This window comes from Myxine glutinosa, chromosome 11 (genome assembly GCF_964187855.1).
Source record: "Myxine glutinosa chromosome 11, kmMyxGlut1.1, whole genome shotgun sequence".
In the NCBI taxonomy this organism is placed as follows: Eukaryota; Metazoa; Chordata; class Myxini; order Myxiniformes; family Myxinidae; genus Myxine; species Myxine glutinosa.
In genome coordinates this window covers 114,429,912-114,443,616 of record NC_136271.1, presented here as the reverse complement: position 1 = coordinate 114,443,616, position 13,705 = coordinate 114,429,912, and the positions used below count along the sequence as shown (strand labels likewise).

At 43.6% G+C, this 13,705-nt stretch overlaps 1 protein-coding gene across 1 annotated transcript in view; it reads right to left on the bottom strand.

The window, feature by feature from the left end:
* The window catches only part of LOC137436971 (BOS complex subunit NOMO1), a 57,890-nt gene that overhangs the window by 26,407 nt on the left and 17,778 nt on the right, over window positions 1-13,705 (bottom strand). Inside the window, exons 7-10 of the mRNA XM_068131227.2 lie at window positions 9,711-9,863; window positions 9,479-9,616; window positions 3,454-3,543; window positions 2,003-2,108 (exon numbers count right to left, since the gene is read on the bottom strand). Of these exons, the coding sequence (XP_067987328.2) occupies window positions 2,003-2,108; window positions 3,454-3,543; window positions 9,479-9,616; window positions 9,711-9,863 (487 nt within the window). The remainder of the gene's footprint in view (window positions 1-2,002; window positions 2,109-3,453; window positions 3,544-9,478; window positions 9,617-9,710; window positions 9,864-13,705) is intronic.

The window sequence follows — 13,705 nt, the reverse complement described above, 5'->3', positions numbered from 1 at the left end:
TGTACGTTTGTTTGTTTGTACGTTTGTTTGTTTGTCTGTGACCGCTGTTTCTCGACAACCACGGGTCCGATATACTTGAAACTTGCCAGGTATATTGCTGGGGACCCGAGGATGTGCCTTTTCAAGGTTTCATATTAATCGGACAATTACTTACCGAGCTATGTCCAAAAAACGATTCAACCAATCAGAGAGCAGCGAGCTATCGCGTGTGCCGAACGTGGCGAACACACTCTGCCTCGGATGGCACATTTGAGAGCGTATTCATTTATTTCACGTTTGCAAACTATGTTGGCGCTATGTTGGCGTTAAACTATGTTTTAAAACTAATAAAAACCATTTCATGTAAATAGAGGGGGGGGGGGGGGATTGTCACTGTACTCGCAAGCCGTTCGCCGTTCGCTTTGGCGTTGCGAATGGACCAAAACATTTCATGAACCAAACCATTTCATGTAAAGCGTTCACCGTTCGCTTTGGCGTTGCGAATGAACCAAAACATTTCATGGACCAAACCATTTCATGTAAATAGAGGGGGGGGATATAATTTTAGATATATATATAGTACGGGCATGCCCTAGTTCTCTAAATAATCGTTGCATATATCATGCTCAATAAATTTCAAACTGATCAGACTAAGCGTTGTCCCTGTCGAATTATGACGTCATAATTATGGCACCAATGACATCATCATTAACAACACCTATTCCCCATATGGAGTTCTTTACAATGAGCCACGTTTCAATTTTTTAAATGCTGACATGGCACACACTTTACTTTACTGAAATGCAGACACAAATGTTATATTTTCGTCAAAAATCGTCGGAATTTCGCCAAATCTGTTTTGGTCACGTGTTAATATACCTCAGCAATTGACAAATCTGAAATCAGAATTTTATTTGAGGTCAAAATGATCCCATGAGGTCGCTCCGTACTTTGCCTGCTCGTGATGTGCAGTGTGATAATTATTAATTCCATGCCCACTCTAGAAGACTTCTTCTTCACGCAATAACAACTTCTAGCTTCCAGACCGTACATCCAATCATCTTGAAATTTTGCACACGTTACACTTCATGACCTCTACTATAATATAAAGTTTCACGTGGTTCAATGAAGCCATTCAAGAGTTATAAAAAAATATTTTCGTTTAATTCTTTATATCTGCCAAACCACATGACCTATTGCAAATTCCAAAAGGTCATTTTAGTAGACTGATATGCTGAACACATCTGTGAAGTTTCCCCTCAATAGTATCACAAATGAGGGAGGAGCTTGGTTTTAAAAGTTTATGCTTAAAAACATCATAACTCCGAAACCATGTGACGCATGACGTCATTCTAGCTGCCTTTTTTGTTTGTCATGGGTAGGCGATTCTGCCTGCAAAATTTGGCCTCGATCTGTTGAGTCGTTTAGGAGAAAATTGGATTTTAGTGGTTTTTCACTCAAAACAATATGGCGTCCAAACCACGTGACCTACGACGTCATTATAAGTTTATTTCTGCATCATTTTATACCGAGAAGATGCTCAAGAAATTTCATCCTGATCGGATAAAGTTTTTTACTTGTCGAATTATGACGTCATAACGGCGGCACCTATGACGCCATCATTCACATATGTTATTCCGCATGGAGAGTTCTTTGCAATGAGACCTGTCTCAATTATTTCTGTGCAGCGGTTTTTGAGATATAGAGGCACAAAGTTTTTTGTTTTTTCCAAGATGGCGCCAGTACCACGTGACCTGTGACATAATATTCACTAAAATATTCTACAGGAGGAGTCCCTCCTATGGTGAAAATTTCATGTCAATCGGACCAACGGTTGCCGAGAAAATGAATTTTTGAAATGCAGACACACACGTACGTACGTACGACGTACAGACGGACCCGAATGCTTAACCCTGCCTTTCGCTTCGCGAGCGCAGGGTAATAATTTATTGCATCATCACAAAGTTCATAGCTTCAGTTTGCAAGTAGTGATGTCAAACAGATTGCGGAGTTTGAGGGCTACCTTTAATCTGATCGTTGATGGTGACCATAGCTCCGGCGATCCCATTTCCATCAGTTGCTTCGAGTACCCGTCCGGTTACTGAAAATCCCATCACAAGGAAGTCTGGCTGTATGCATGTGAAAAAAGAGGGAATTTGATGGAACCCATGAGTCTAATGACACTAAACGTATTTCTCAAAGAAGGAAATTGCAATATTGCAGAAAATATCGGGAGAGTAATGATATACAGTCGGACCATGACATTCACGAATACTCCTGGAAAATGCCGCGAATGTAGGGGCATTTTTTTGATTGGGGGATAGGGGTCATTGTTTGAATAGGGAAGGGGGTGGGGGGGGGGGAGGGGTTATTAAAAAAAATTTACGACATGATCTAGGCTCTTTGAAGAGCTATGACAAAAAACATATCAGGCCACAACATAACAAAGGGAACAGTAGAAGAAAGGGGAACCACCCACTGGGGTGGACGGAGAAATAGACGGAGACGGGCAAACAGGGGATGCAGGCAACGATGAGGTGTAAAGGAGAACGCAAAGGGTGGACAGGATGTATACATAAGTAAAATTTTTGGAAGGAGTGGGGGTCGTTTAACGGGTGTAGAAAAGGTCATGATTTTGGATGGGGGATGACTTGAGATGGTGGTGAACAGCTGTCTTGAAGACCTGGAGGGAAGAATGAGATTGAAAAGTATGGAAGTGATTCCACAGGTGGAAAAAAGAGGAATGAATGAGTGGAGGTGAGCAGTGGTTCTGGATTTAGGCAGTTTCACTAGGTGGGGGTTGCTGGTGGACCGCATGCGTCCTGCAGATACCTGACAAGGAGAAAGTACAGAGAGGGCAGAGGGTGCAAGTCTTGACAAGGCACCACCAGGTGTTATACGAGGGAAACAAGTTTGAAACTCATCCTTGAGATTGGACAGATGTTGTTTTCTGGCTCTCGAGAGAGTAGACACAAACTTGTCGTGGGCCTTGTGGAATGATCTGAGGTTGTCTTCAGTTAGAATTTGCCTTCAAGGAAGAGCATGCAAGTTGTTTTAAAGCAACTGCCTCACCACAGGATTCAGAGTACCAAGAGCGGAGGATGGGTAAGATAATTGAAGAGATGGGATGAATCTGTGCATAAGAGAGAGCGGATTTTTGTGGAAGAATTCCCAGGCTGAATTAATATCAGCAGCAGTGGATATAGGAGACCAGTCCTGATGTGTTAAAAAATAAAGAAATAAACAAAATGTTAAACCGCGAATACGCGAACCACAAATTTAGAAGCAGGTCACATGTTATAAACCACGAATACGCGGGGTCCACAAATGTTGGGACCACGAATGTTGAGATCCGACTGTACTTGTAGCCAATCAAATTGGACAATAGTGACATCTTAACATGTACTGTGATATTTAAAAGGAACAGGTGGGCACATGCAGCATTTGAAAATGGTGACATTTTTTCTGTGATACCTTCAGGATGACACTGTCATGTTGCACAGAAAATGTGATCCTTGATGGAGCTACATCAAATGTGATTCGCTCACCCATGTAAAAAGGAACCTGCATAATCAGAGACACAGGAACACCTGCCCAAATCACAATGAAGCCCAACTTAAGCACACCTGGCACATGACCTCATTTTATAGTGTCAGTGGATGACTTCATGTGGACCATTGTGGAGGTTATGTACATTATATGTGCGCCATATTTGTTATGCTAGTTGACATCTCTCCTACCTCCTCCGTTGAAATTCCTCTCCGACCCTTGTCAAAGAGAAAAAATTCTCGAAGGATTGGTTCGAGAACACTATGCTGATAGATTCCAGATTACAAGTAATGAACCAATAAAATGAATAAATTCCATTAATCTATCTATGATACATAGTTTATTGACAGGTCTGAGGTTAACACATCTTGAGGCCCCTTCCTATGAATAAAATTATTGCCAGAGCACTAAGGTAACCTGATACAATTTGCGTGCACTAATATATATATATATATATATATATATATATATATATATATATATATATATATATATATATATATATATATATATAGATATATATATATATATATACACACACACATTTGTATACACACATCTATATATATATAAAAGCAAAATGACCGTTTATTTGTTTGTTTGTTCATTTGTGAACCTACTCCTCTGAGCTCCCAAGGTTAATCGGCACAACACTTTATAGGATAACATATTTTACCACCCTGCACCTAAATAGGGCTTTTAAAACAGTTATATTCTCACAATTCATAGCTTAAAACCATCCGAGCCGCCACCTGTCGCCATGATCTCCGAAGGTCGATCCACATACACAAATCTTTATAAAAAGCCTAAATTGTATCTATTTCAACACAGACATCCATATAATTAGTTTGATGGTGAGCTCCGATCATCAAATATGTTATCAGATGTGAGAAAGAACTCTTAATTAAGACGTTACCATGATCGGTAGGTTTGGCAAAGAAGGAGTCACGTGACCTCTCAAATGCGCTAATTATTCAAAAACCGAAAATAGTACAAACACAACCTATACATCGTTTTAAAGATAATTTTACTGCTCATCTAACATCACTCTCAAGTGTGAAAAATAGTTTGAAGAAAAAAATGACCCACGTGACGCCAACTCCAAACTGCCACTTGACATCAGGTGAACCTCCAGCGATTACCTCATCCTCACATCAAGCAAGGCGAGTTGTTGTTTTGCTCTTTGTTTGGGATCATACTGCTTTGAGCTCCCAAGGTTAATCACAATGAAACTTTCTACTGACAGATTTTTAACCACGATATACCTGAAAATGGGTTTTATACCATGATGGTGATGAGGAGGTCATTTGTCCCGTAATTGTCCGGTTGCACTCCCGAGTTAATTTGATGTGGATATTCTAACACTCCAAAGGAAATTGCTCATTTCAGGTGAGACATCTACGAACCCCCATCATTAACGAGTACCTTTGCTAGTATATATATATATATATATATGATCCACCACACGGTGACCCGGGTTGCCCCGTGATTTTTGACCATTTTAAATAATTAATTAATTTATTTTAGGGGGAGTGTAACCCGGGTTCGCGTGATAGGAAAATCCTTTTTTAGAAGTCTTTTTTTCTTTTTTTCCTTTTTTTTTCTTTTTTTTCCACCCACCTTCACCCATACTTTTTGGCAAGAACAAGCACGTTTCCATGCAATACACAGCAGAACTAGGTCTATCCTGCTCACCTCTTATTACAATAATATACAAAGTTTAAAATGTGTGCTATGATCTTTTTCCAGGGCCACTAATTGGCACCGCCGAGCAAGATTCTAGTCCAGGTATAAAGTGTTAACAGTTGTTACGTCACTGCAGTATGGACAGTACGTGTTACCGCCCAGCCAGTGACACGACGTGCGCGTGCCATGATTATTGATTGATCACTCAGTTCAGTACGACATCGCGCAGTGTCTATAATTATACTGGGGCCGGTCTACGTTGGTACAGTCGTGTACGCAACCTATTGGATCGCCAGTATTGGCATTATTTTCCCGGTTTATTTTGATTGTTGAATTTGGTATCACATCTAAACAAACATTATTGAAGAACTGCATGCCCAGTGTGGATGTTCCGGGTCATTTTAGCCTTCACGAGAGAACGGGTTACTGTTAAATGGCCCTGATTTGAGAATTGCCGTATCTCACGAGGTAACCCGGGTTAATCAATATGGCGGCGTCACGGCGTAACCCGGGTCACCGCGTGGTGGATCATATACACGCACATGAAAGTTCACATTTAACATTTTAAAGATGTCTTCCGGTTCGGGTTCTTCACGCGTGCATGGTGAAATTTGAGCTGCTCTGTTTCACCTCACCAAAGCAGAGTTTCCCGAACCAGATTTGTCATATTTTGGTTATGCCATTCAATAATATGTTGCCGTTTCATCCCGCGCAATATTTCATGTCAATTCAATCGTTGTTTTGTGCTATTCATTTAGTATTGTCAAGGCCTGTCAACGGTCTCCTCGGGTAAAAAAAAAAATGCCCTTCTTGGCCTTGTCCTCGGTGTAATCCCAGGTATCTTGTTTCTATTTCCTCAACACGATCATATCCTATTTCCCATTTCTATTTCCTTTCCTCATTTCAAAAAAATCGGAACAAACAAAAAAATTAAAATTAAAATAATTTATATTTCACACCGATCCTGACCAATCTCACACTCTCGCTATCTCTCTCCGAAAAGACAGTCTGGCAAACCCTCCTATCTACTTTCTTAACAATCCCCTTGAGGAAGCTAACTTATTCATTCAAACTCCTGGGTCTCACTATGCCATGATCTTTCTTGGGCAAATCACATTTCAAAGTTGGCCTCCAAAGCCAGCTGCCGACGACACCTTCATACTTCCTTGGCACACCTGAACTTATATTCACCTACAAGGCCTTCATCCACAACTTGATGAAGTACTGCTCTCCCCTCTGAGCTAGTCAACCCGCCTCACATCTTGGTTAGCTTGACACCATGGAAACCAAGGCTTTCAAGATTATTGGAATCTCTTGTGATGAATCTGAGTCTATGGTATTATCACCTCGCCATCGCAGACAGGTCGGTGGTGGACTCTCTGTCTTCTACCTCCTTTCTGGTCTTGCACCCTCTGCTCTTTCCATGCTTTGTTCCACCCACCCAAAAGTTTCTGGAGGGCTCACACAGTCCACATCCACCATATACCCCCTTCTGGTGAAATTACCTAAATCCAGGATTTTTTTTTTTTTTTTTTTTTTTGTATACTGAATCGAGGCTCGTGAAAGAGCTAACATTTATTTCACAAACAAATCAACCAGACAAACAAAATATACAAAAAGAGGGAGCGGAAGACAAGATGGGGAGAGAAGGGGAAGCACACAACGACAACATTTGAGAGCAGGGAGAAGTGTGGGAGGGAGAGGGCTTGGGGGCAGGAGGCGTGGGAAGGGGGGAGGGGGGGGGGTGGGAGAAGTATAAGACACAAGGGGACCGAAATTAGCAGGGGTAGAAAAGATCAAGGTTTTGGATGGGGGAGGATAAGAGATGGTGGTGAACAGCTGTTTTAAAGACCTGGAGGGTGGAGTGGGATAGAAGAGAGTGAGGGAGTTTGTTCCAGAGGCGGGAGAAAAGAGGAATGAAGGAGTGAAGGTGAGCAGAAAGTCTTGATTTTGGCAGTTTAACCATAAGAGGGTTGCAGGCAGATCTTGTGCGACCTGTAGGAATATTTGGGGGACAGAGCCCAGAGAGGGCTGGGGGGGCAAGGCCAGAGAGGAGTCGGTAGAAGACGGAAAGACCACCAACCTGCCTGCGGTGAGTGAGTGAATGGCCCTTGGAGTTAGCTTCATCGCGGGAGATTCCAATGATTCTGAACGCTTTGGTTTCAACAGCGTGAAGACGGGCTAGGTGTGAGGCAGGAGCACCAGACCAGAGGGGAGAGCAGTATTCCATAGAGCTGTGGATGAAAGCCTTGTATGTGGTGAGGAGCTCAGGTGTGCCAAGGAAGGACTTCGCACGACGGAGGATGCCCAGTCGGCGACTGGCTTTGGAGGCCAGATTTGAAATGTGGTTTTCCCAGGAAAGATCATGGCAAATAGTGAGACCCAAAAGCTTGAGTGACAGAACTTCTTGGAGAGGATTATTCAGAAAGTGGATGGGAGGGTTTTCCAGTCGGTCTTTTCGGAGAGACATCGTAAGAGTGTGAGATTTATCAGGATTGAAAGACATGTTCCATTTGTTTGCCCAGTCTGTGATTTTGTCCAGGTCTGCAGAGAGTGAGGAGGCTGCAGACTGCCGATCTGAGGGATGAGGAATGGAGCGACAGAGAGTAGAGTCGTCAGCAAAGAGATAGAGAGGATTTTCAAGAGAGTCAGAGAGATCATTGATGAAGACCAGAAAAAGCACAGGGCCCAGAACACTACCTTGGGGAACTCCAGCCTGAACAGGTAGAGGAGATGAGAGAAACCCATTCAGGGCCACACGTTGACTACGACCAGAGAGGAAGTCCGCCAGCCATGCGTGGAGATTTCCATGGATACCAAAGGAGGAGAGTTTGGTGAGCAGAGCAGGGTGCCAGACCGTATCGAAGGCACGTGAAATGTCAAGGGAGACGGCTCTAATTTCCTGTTTGGCGTTGAGGACCTCCATCCATTGTTGAGAAAGCAGAAGCAGCATGTCCAGAGTAGAGTGACCAGCTCTGAAACCAAATTGATGACCAGAGATCAAGCCATTGGAGAAGAGGAAAGATTTCATATCTGAAGCAATGATGGATTCCATGACTTTGCTGATAATTGGGAGAAGGCTGATTGGTCTGTAGTTGCTGGGATCTGTTTTTGCACCTTTTTTGTGCAAAGCGGTGATGTTGGCTGATTTCCAAGCAGATGGCAGATGACCTTGAGCAAAAGAGAGGGTGAAGAGAACAGAAAGAGGGAGTGAAAGAGCGGAAGCACATGATTTTAGGACCCGTGGGCTGATGCCGTCAGGACCAGTTGCAGAATCAGAGTCGAGGGTTGACAGAAACTTTTCCACCTTGTCAGGAGGAAAGGACACAGAGTCCAGGAGCAGCTGGGTACGACTGGGTACGGTGGGTACAGAGAGGGATGGGTTTGGGACACAAGATTTAGAGGCAAACACAGAGTCGAGGCATTCAGCTTTTTCACGTGCGGAGTCAGCCGTTAAGCCGTTTGAGGTGAGGGAGGGGATGGAGGGAGAACAAACACCAGAAACAGATTTGACCAGACGCCACTAGGATTTGGAAGAGGGAGACAGATAAGAGAGTTCGGTCTTGAGAACGGTGAGGTATTGTTTCCTGGCTCTCCTGAGGGTGGACACACACTTGTTTCGGGCTTTGTGAAAGGAAATGAGATTTCCTTCCGTTGGATTTGCTTTCCAGGAGACGAAAGCAAGTTGTTTCAGGGCAACAGCCTCACCACAAGATTCCGTGTACCATGGACGGGAGGAAGGGTATGACAACTGAAGACGAGATGGGCATGAGGATCACTGCTCACCTCTACTAAATTGTTCTTTCTTTTGAACTTCCACATCATCTTCAATCTCATTCTTCCCTCCAGGTCTTCAAGACAGCTGTTCACCCACAATCCAAAACAATTATATTTTCTACCCTCGTTAACTATACCTAAATCCCTTTTCCTTCCAATTTTCCCTCCTTGGGGTTTTCTTCTTTATCCATCTTGTCCACACCATGCATCCTCTGTATCCATCTTGTCCACCCCATGTATGCATGTTTTGCGTCCAGTTTCGACGTCCTGATTCGTTCAATGTGGTATCTCTTCCATGAGCCTCTACTATATATACAAAAAAGAAAAAGAAAAGATTCAAACCAAGACTGAACAGCTCTTGGGGAAGTGCGCATATCTCTAGAGTCTAGACTATCCTTCCAGCCTCATGTTTTCCTTCAGCTATCTTATTACTAAGTTGGGAAACACTTTTCCCCTCAACACAGCAGAATAAGCAAGTGGAACTGACCAGCTCATATTTCCCAGGTGGAAGTGATGGGAAGAAGAAGTGACCTTTGGAACCAGAGGTTGCACTACAGATGAACTGTGGGAGATCAGAGGGAGCTGAAAAGCCTGCCACAGGCTCCATACTGCAACCAGAAACATCCTGCAAAAATATATCATTAAAAATAAATAAATATATAACCAGGAAATTCAGCTCATTTTGTTTACAAACAAATTAAACAACTTTAAGTACACACCAGTGGTTCAACTGACTGAGAAAAGAGTAGAAATTGAACACCCTGCACTGGTTCCTCTTCACCTCGGACGGAGCCCTGAACATCATAAGCAGCCACGGCCAGCGCAGAACCCAAATGAACATTCTCTGCCATCACAACCACCGCCAAATTCTTCTGCATAGAACACGTGCGCCAAATCAAAATCCACATTAAATTGGCCTTCAATATCAAAACATAAAGCACAATGACAAATTAAGATAGAAAGATAAATTTTATGAAAATAACTGCTATGTTGCTTAAACTTCTTTTATCCTTTGAGTAAGAAGATAATTTGCTGTAATGAACCTTTCATTTTTGCAAAGTATCATGGATGCATGTATATCACACTAAAATATGCAATTTGGTGTCTGTCTGTCTGACCACGATGCATTTGGTCGTTACTTATCCGATCTCAACCAAACTTGACAGGAAGACTAAGGTCACATGATAGAAGTTGTAGCGACTTAATTTGCCTCCATCCCCAAGGGGATTATCCGACTTGTCAGAAATCCAAGTTGAGGTGTATATCCGTGTTAAGATAGCTTTATTGTGGCCTTTCCCAAGGTCTCTTATAATAACAAAAATAATAACAATACTAATGATAATAGCATAATATTAATGTGATTACAAAACCAAATTAACACTAATAAAAACCCCCAAGGGATTTTTCCTCCTTGAACAAACACTATATTAACGTGTACAAAGAGCTCAGCGTGGCGTTTCCTGGGGCACCCCAAAAATATTTTAAACCACAAATACGTTTGATCACCGTTTGAAACAGTAGCTGCTGCTGTTTAACACTAATAATAATAATAATTAATAATAATAATTCATTTATTTTGTATAGCGCTTTTCCAGAAGCCCAAAGGCGCTTTGACAGAGTGGCAAACATAATGCATAACAATACATGAAAACAACAATTGCAAAAAGACAAGAATCAATAGGGAAATATTTAAAGCAAAAGGAGGGAGAAGGAGAAGAGATAGTCAGGGGTTAAATGCTGTGGGTTGAATGTTGAATGCAGTGTTGAACAGGTGGGTCTTTAGTGATGTTTTGAATGTGGTGAGTGAGGAGGAGTCTCTGATGGTGTGAGGTAGTGAGTTCCAGAGGGTGGGAGCAGCGATGGAGAAGGCCCTGTCCCCCCCAGGATCTGAATTTGGTCCGGATGGAGGGGGTCAAGAGGTTGTTACCAGCAGAGCGGAGGTTGCGGGTGGGAGTGTGTCTGGAGAGGAGGTCAGCCAGGTAGGATGGGGCCAGGTTATGGAGGGCTTTGTATGTCAAGAGGAGGATTTTGTACTGGATTCTCTGGGGGATGGGGAGCCAGTGAAGCTTGTAAAGGACGGGGGTGATGTGGTCACGGGTCCGGGAATGGGTGAGTAGACGGGCAGCGGAGTTCTGAATGTATTGGAGTTTATTGGTGATTTTTGAGGGTGAACCATAGAGGAGGCTATTGCAGTAGTCCAGACGGGAGGTGATGAAGGCGTGGATGAGGGTTTCTGCAGCCGTGGAGGAGAGGGATGAGCGGAGACGGGCAATATTTTTCAGGTGAAAGAAGGCTGACTTTGTGATCTGTTTAGTGTATTTGTCGAAGGAAAGGGTTTGGTCAAAGATGACGCCAAGATTCCGGATGTGAGGGGAGGTGGATACTGGGATACCGTCGATGTTGAGGGCAAAGTTATGGGTGGATTTTGTGAGCGTTTTGGGGCCAATGATGATTATTTCAGATTTATCACAGTTAAGCTTGAGGAAGTTGATTTGAAGCCAGGATTTTATTTCAGTGATGCAGTTTGTCAGGATAGAGTGGGTGTCGGTGGAGACGGACTTGGTGGAGATGAAAAGCTGGATGTCATCGGCGAAGCAGTGGAATTGGAGACCATGACGGCGGATTAAGTGACCGAGCGGGGACAGGTAAAGGATGAAGAGGAGGGGGCCAATAACTGAACCTTGGGGGACACCTTGGGGGAGGGGAGCAGTGGGGGATTTGCAGTTATTGATGGAGATGAACTGGCATCTGTCAGAGAGGTATGATTTAATCCAAGAGAGGGCAGTGCCGGTAACGTTAAAGGTGGATTCAAGTCGGGTGAGGAGGATAGTGTGATCGATGGTGTCAAAGGCAGCGCTGAGGTCGAGGAGGACGAGAATGTTGAGGTTGCCAGCGTCAGAGGAGAGGAGAAGGTCGTTGGTGATTTTGAGGAGAGCAGTTTCAGTACTGTGGTTGGACCGGAATCCGGATTGGAATGTTTCATACAGGTTATTGGCAGAGAGATGATGTTTGAGTTGAGTGGCTACAGCACGTTCCAAAACTTTTGACAGAAAGGGTAGGTTGGAGATGGGTCTGAAGTTGTTTAGGGTGTCAGGGTTTAGACCAGGTTTTTTTAGAATGGGGGTAACAGCAGCAATTTTGAGGGAAGGTGGGACGATGCCTGTAGACAGGGAGGAGTTTATTGTTGCAATGATAAGTGGAGAGAGAGCAGGGAGGGAGGCTTTGACAAAGCTGGAGGGGATGGGGTCAAGAGTGCAGGTGGCAGTTTTCATTCCTATGAGGAGTTCAGAGAGGTCAGTAGGGGAGATTGGGGAGAACCGAGACAGGGGATGGCAGGACAAGTGGGGGCAGGTGGTTGGAGGGGGAGCGGGTGCGGCGGTGGTCAAGCTGTTGTAGATGTTGTCAATTTTGCGTTGGAAGAAAGAGAGGAAGGAGATGCAGTTGTCTACTGTGAATGACTGGGTGGTGGTGTTCAGGGGGCGGAGGAGTTTGTTTATTGTCGAGAAGAGTGCTTTTGGGTTTCCGGAGCCAGAGTGGATAATTTGAGAGTAGTAGGCAGAGCGGGCGCGGGAGAGGGCATCTTTGTAGTGTTGTGGGCACTAAACTGAAAGGGAGGAAATCCAGGGTGTGGTCAGTTACAAAGCAGCTAGCTATCATTTGCCAAGCCAGCTGTTCCTTTATCAACGGTTTCAAATGGAGTGCTTCCTGGAATGCTTAAAGGGAACTCAAACGCAAAAAAAAATTCTGAAAACCAATGAAAATCATTAATCATTATCTAATTGGAAGAGTTTGTTTTTTTTTGGGCAATCAAAGTATCGAAAATAGCCCTTGAGTGCAGATTTCCAATTTCACCAGATGGCACATAATGATATCACCTTGATCCAAATGGCGGTTTACATAGAGAAACAGTGCATGTCGCGCTCAGATTGCGATACTGATTCTACCGTCATGAGCAACTCAAGTTTTTCAGTATGTTGAAACTGATCAGTGGGATTTTGAAGAAACTATTGAAGTCAAAATTAGTGATTGAAATGCTTTCGGAGGTATTGTAGATCAACACTTACACCGCCTAGGCTTTTGCAGGTTGATGATGGGGGATTGTGCAGGGCACGAGGGGAGGGTGTGGGATGGTGGTGGGTATTGTGGAAGTAATGCTTGATGGGGGATGAAGTGATTTTGGGGTGGTGTAAGATAACTGCCTTATTTGTCAGGCCTACTCTGTGGCGTACTCTCAAGATCTTACGTGACCTTGTTCAAGTCGCAAGAGCATCTTACTATAATTCACCAAATGTCCGTCTGTCTGTTCCCAGGCACCGCAAAAACGGCTGAACCGACTGTTACGAAATTTTTGATGGGTAATCCTGTTTGTCCAATGTGTTTGTGTGTGTTTGTGTTTGTCCAATGTGTTGTGTGTTTGTGTTTGTCCAAACACACGAGAGTGTGTTTGTCCAATTTCAGCTTTGGTCTCAAGCATTTTCAGGTTTGGACTCCCACATAACATTGTTGTCCCGGGTACCGCAGAAACGATTGCACCGATCGCAACGATTTCCTGGAACCCCTGCAGTAAAATCCTATGATAATTCACCAAAAGAACATGACATGAAAATAAAAAATGGCTGAACAGTATTGCATGAACATTTCATTGCGGAATTTGAGGAAAATCCTGATGAATTACAAACCTGCCGCGAATGCAGAAGTGGACAGATTATGGCAA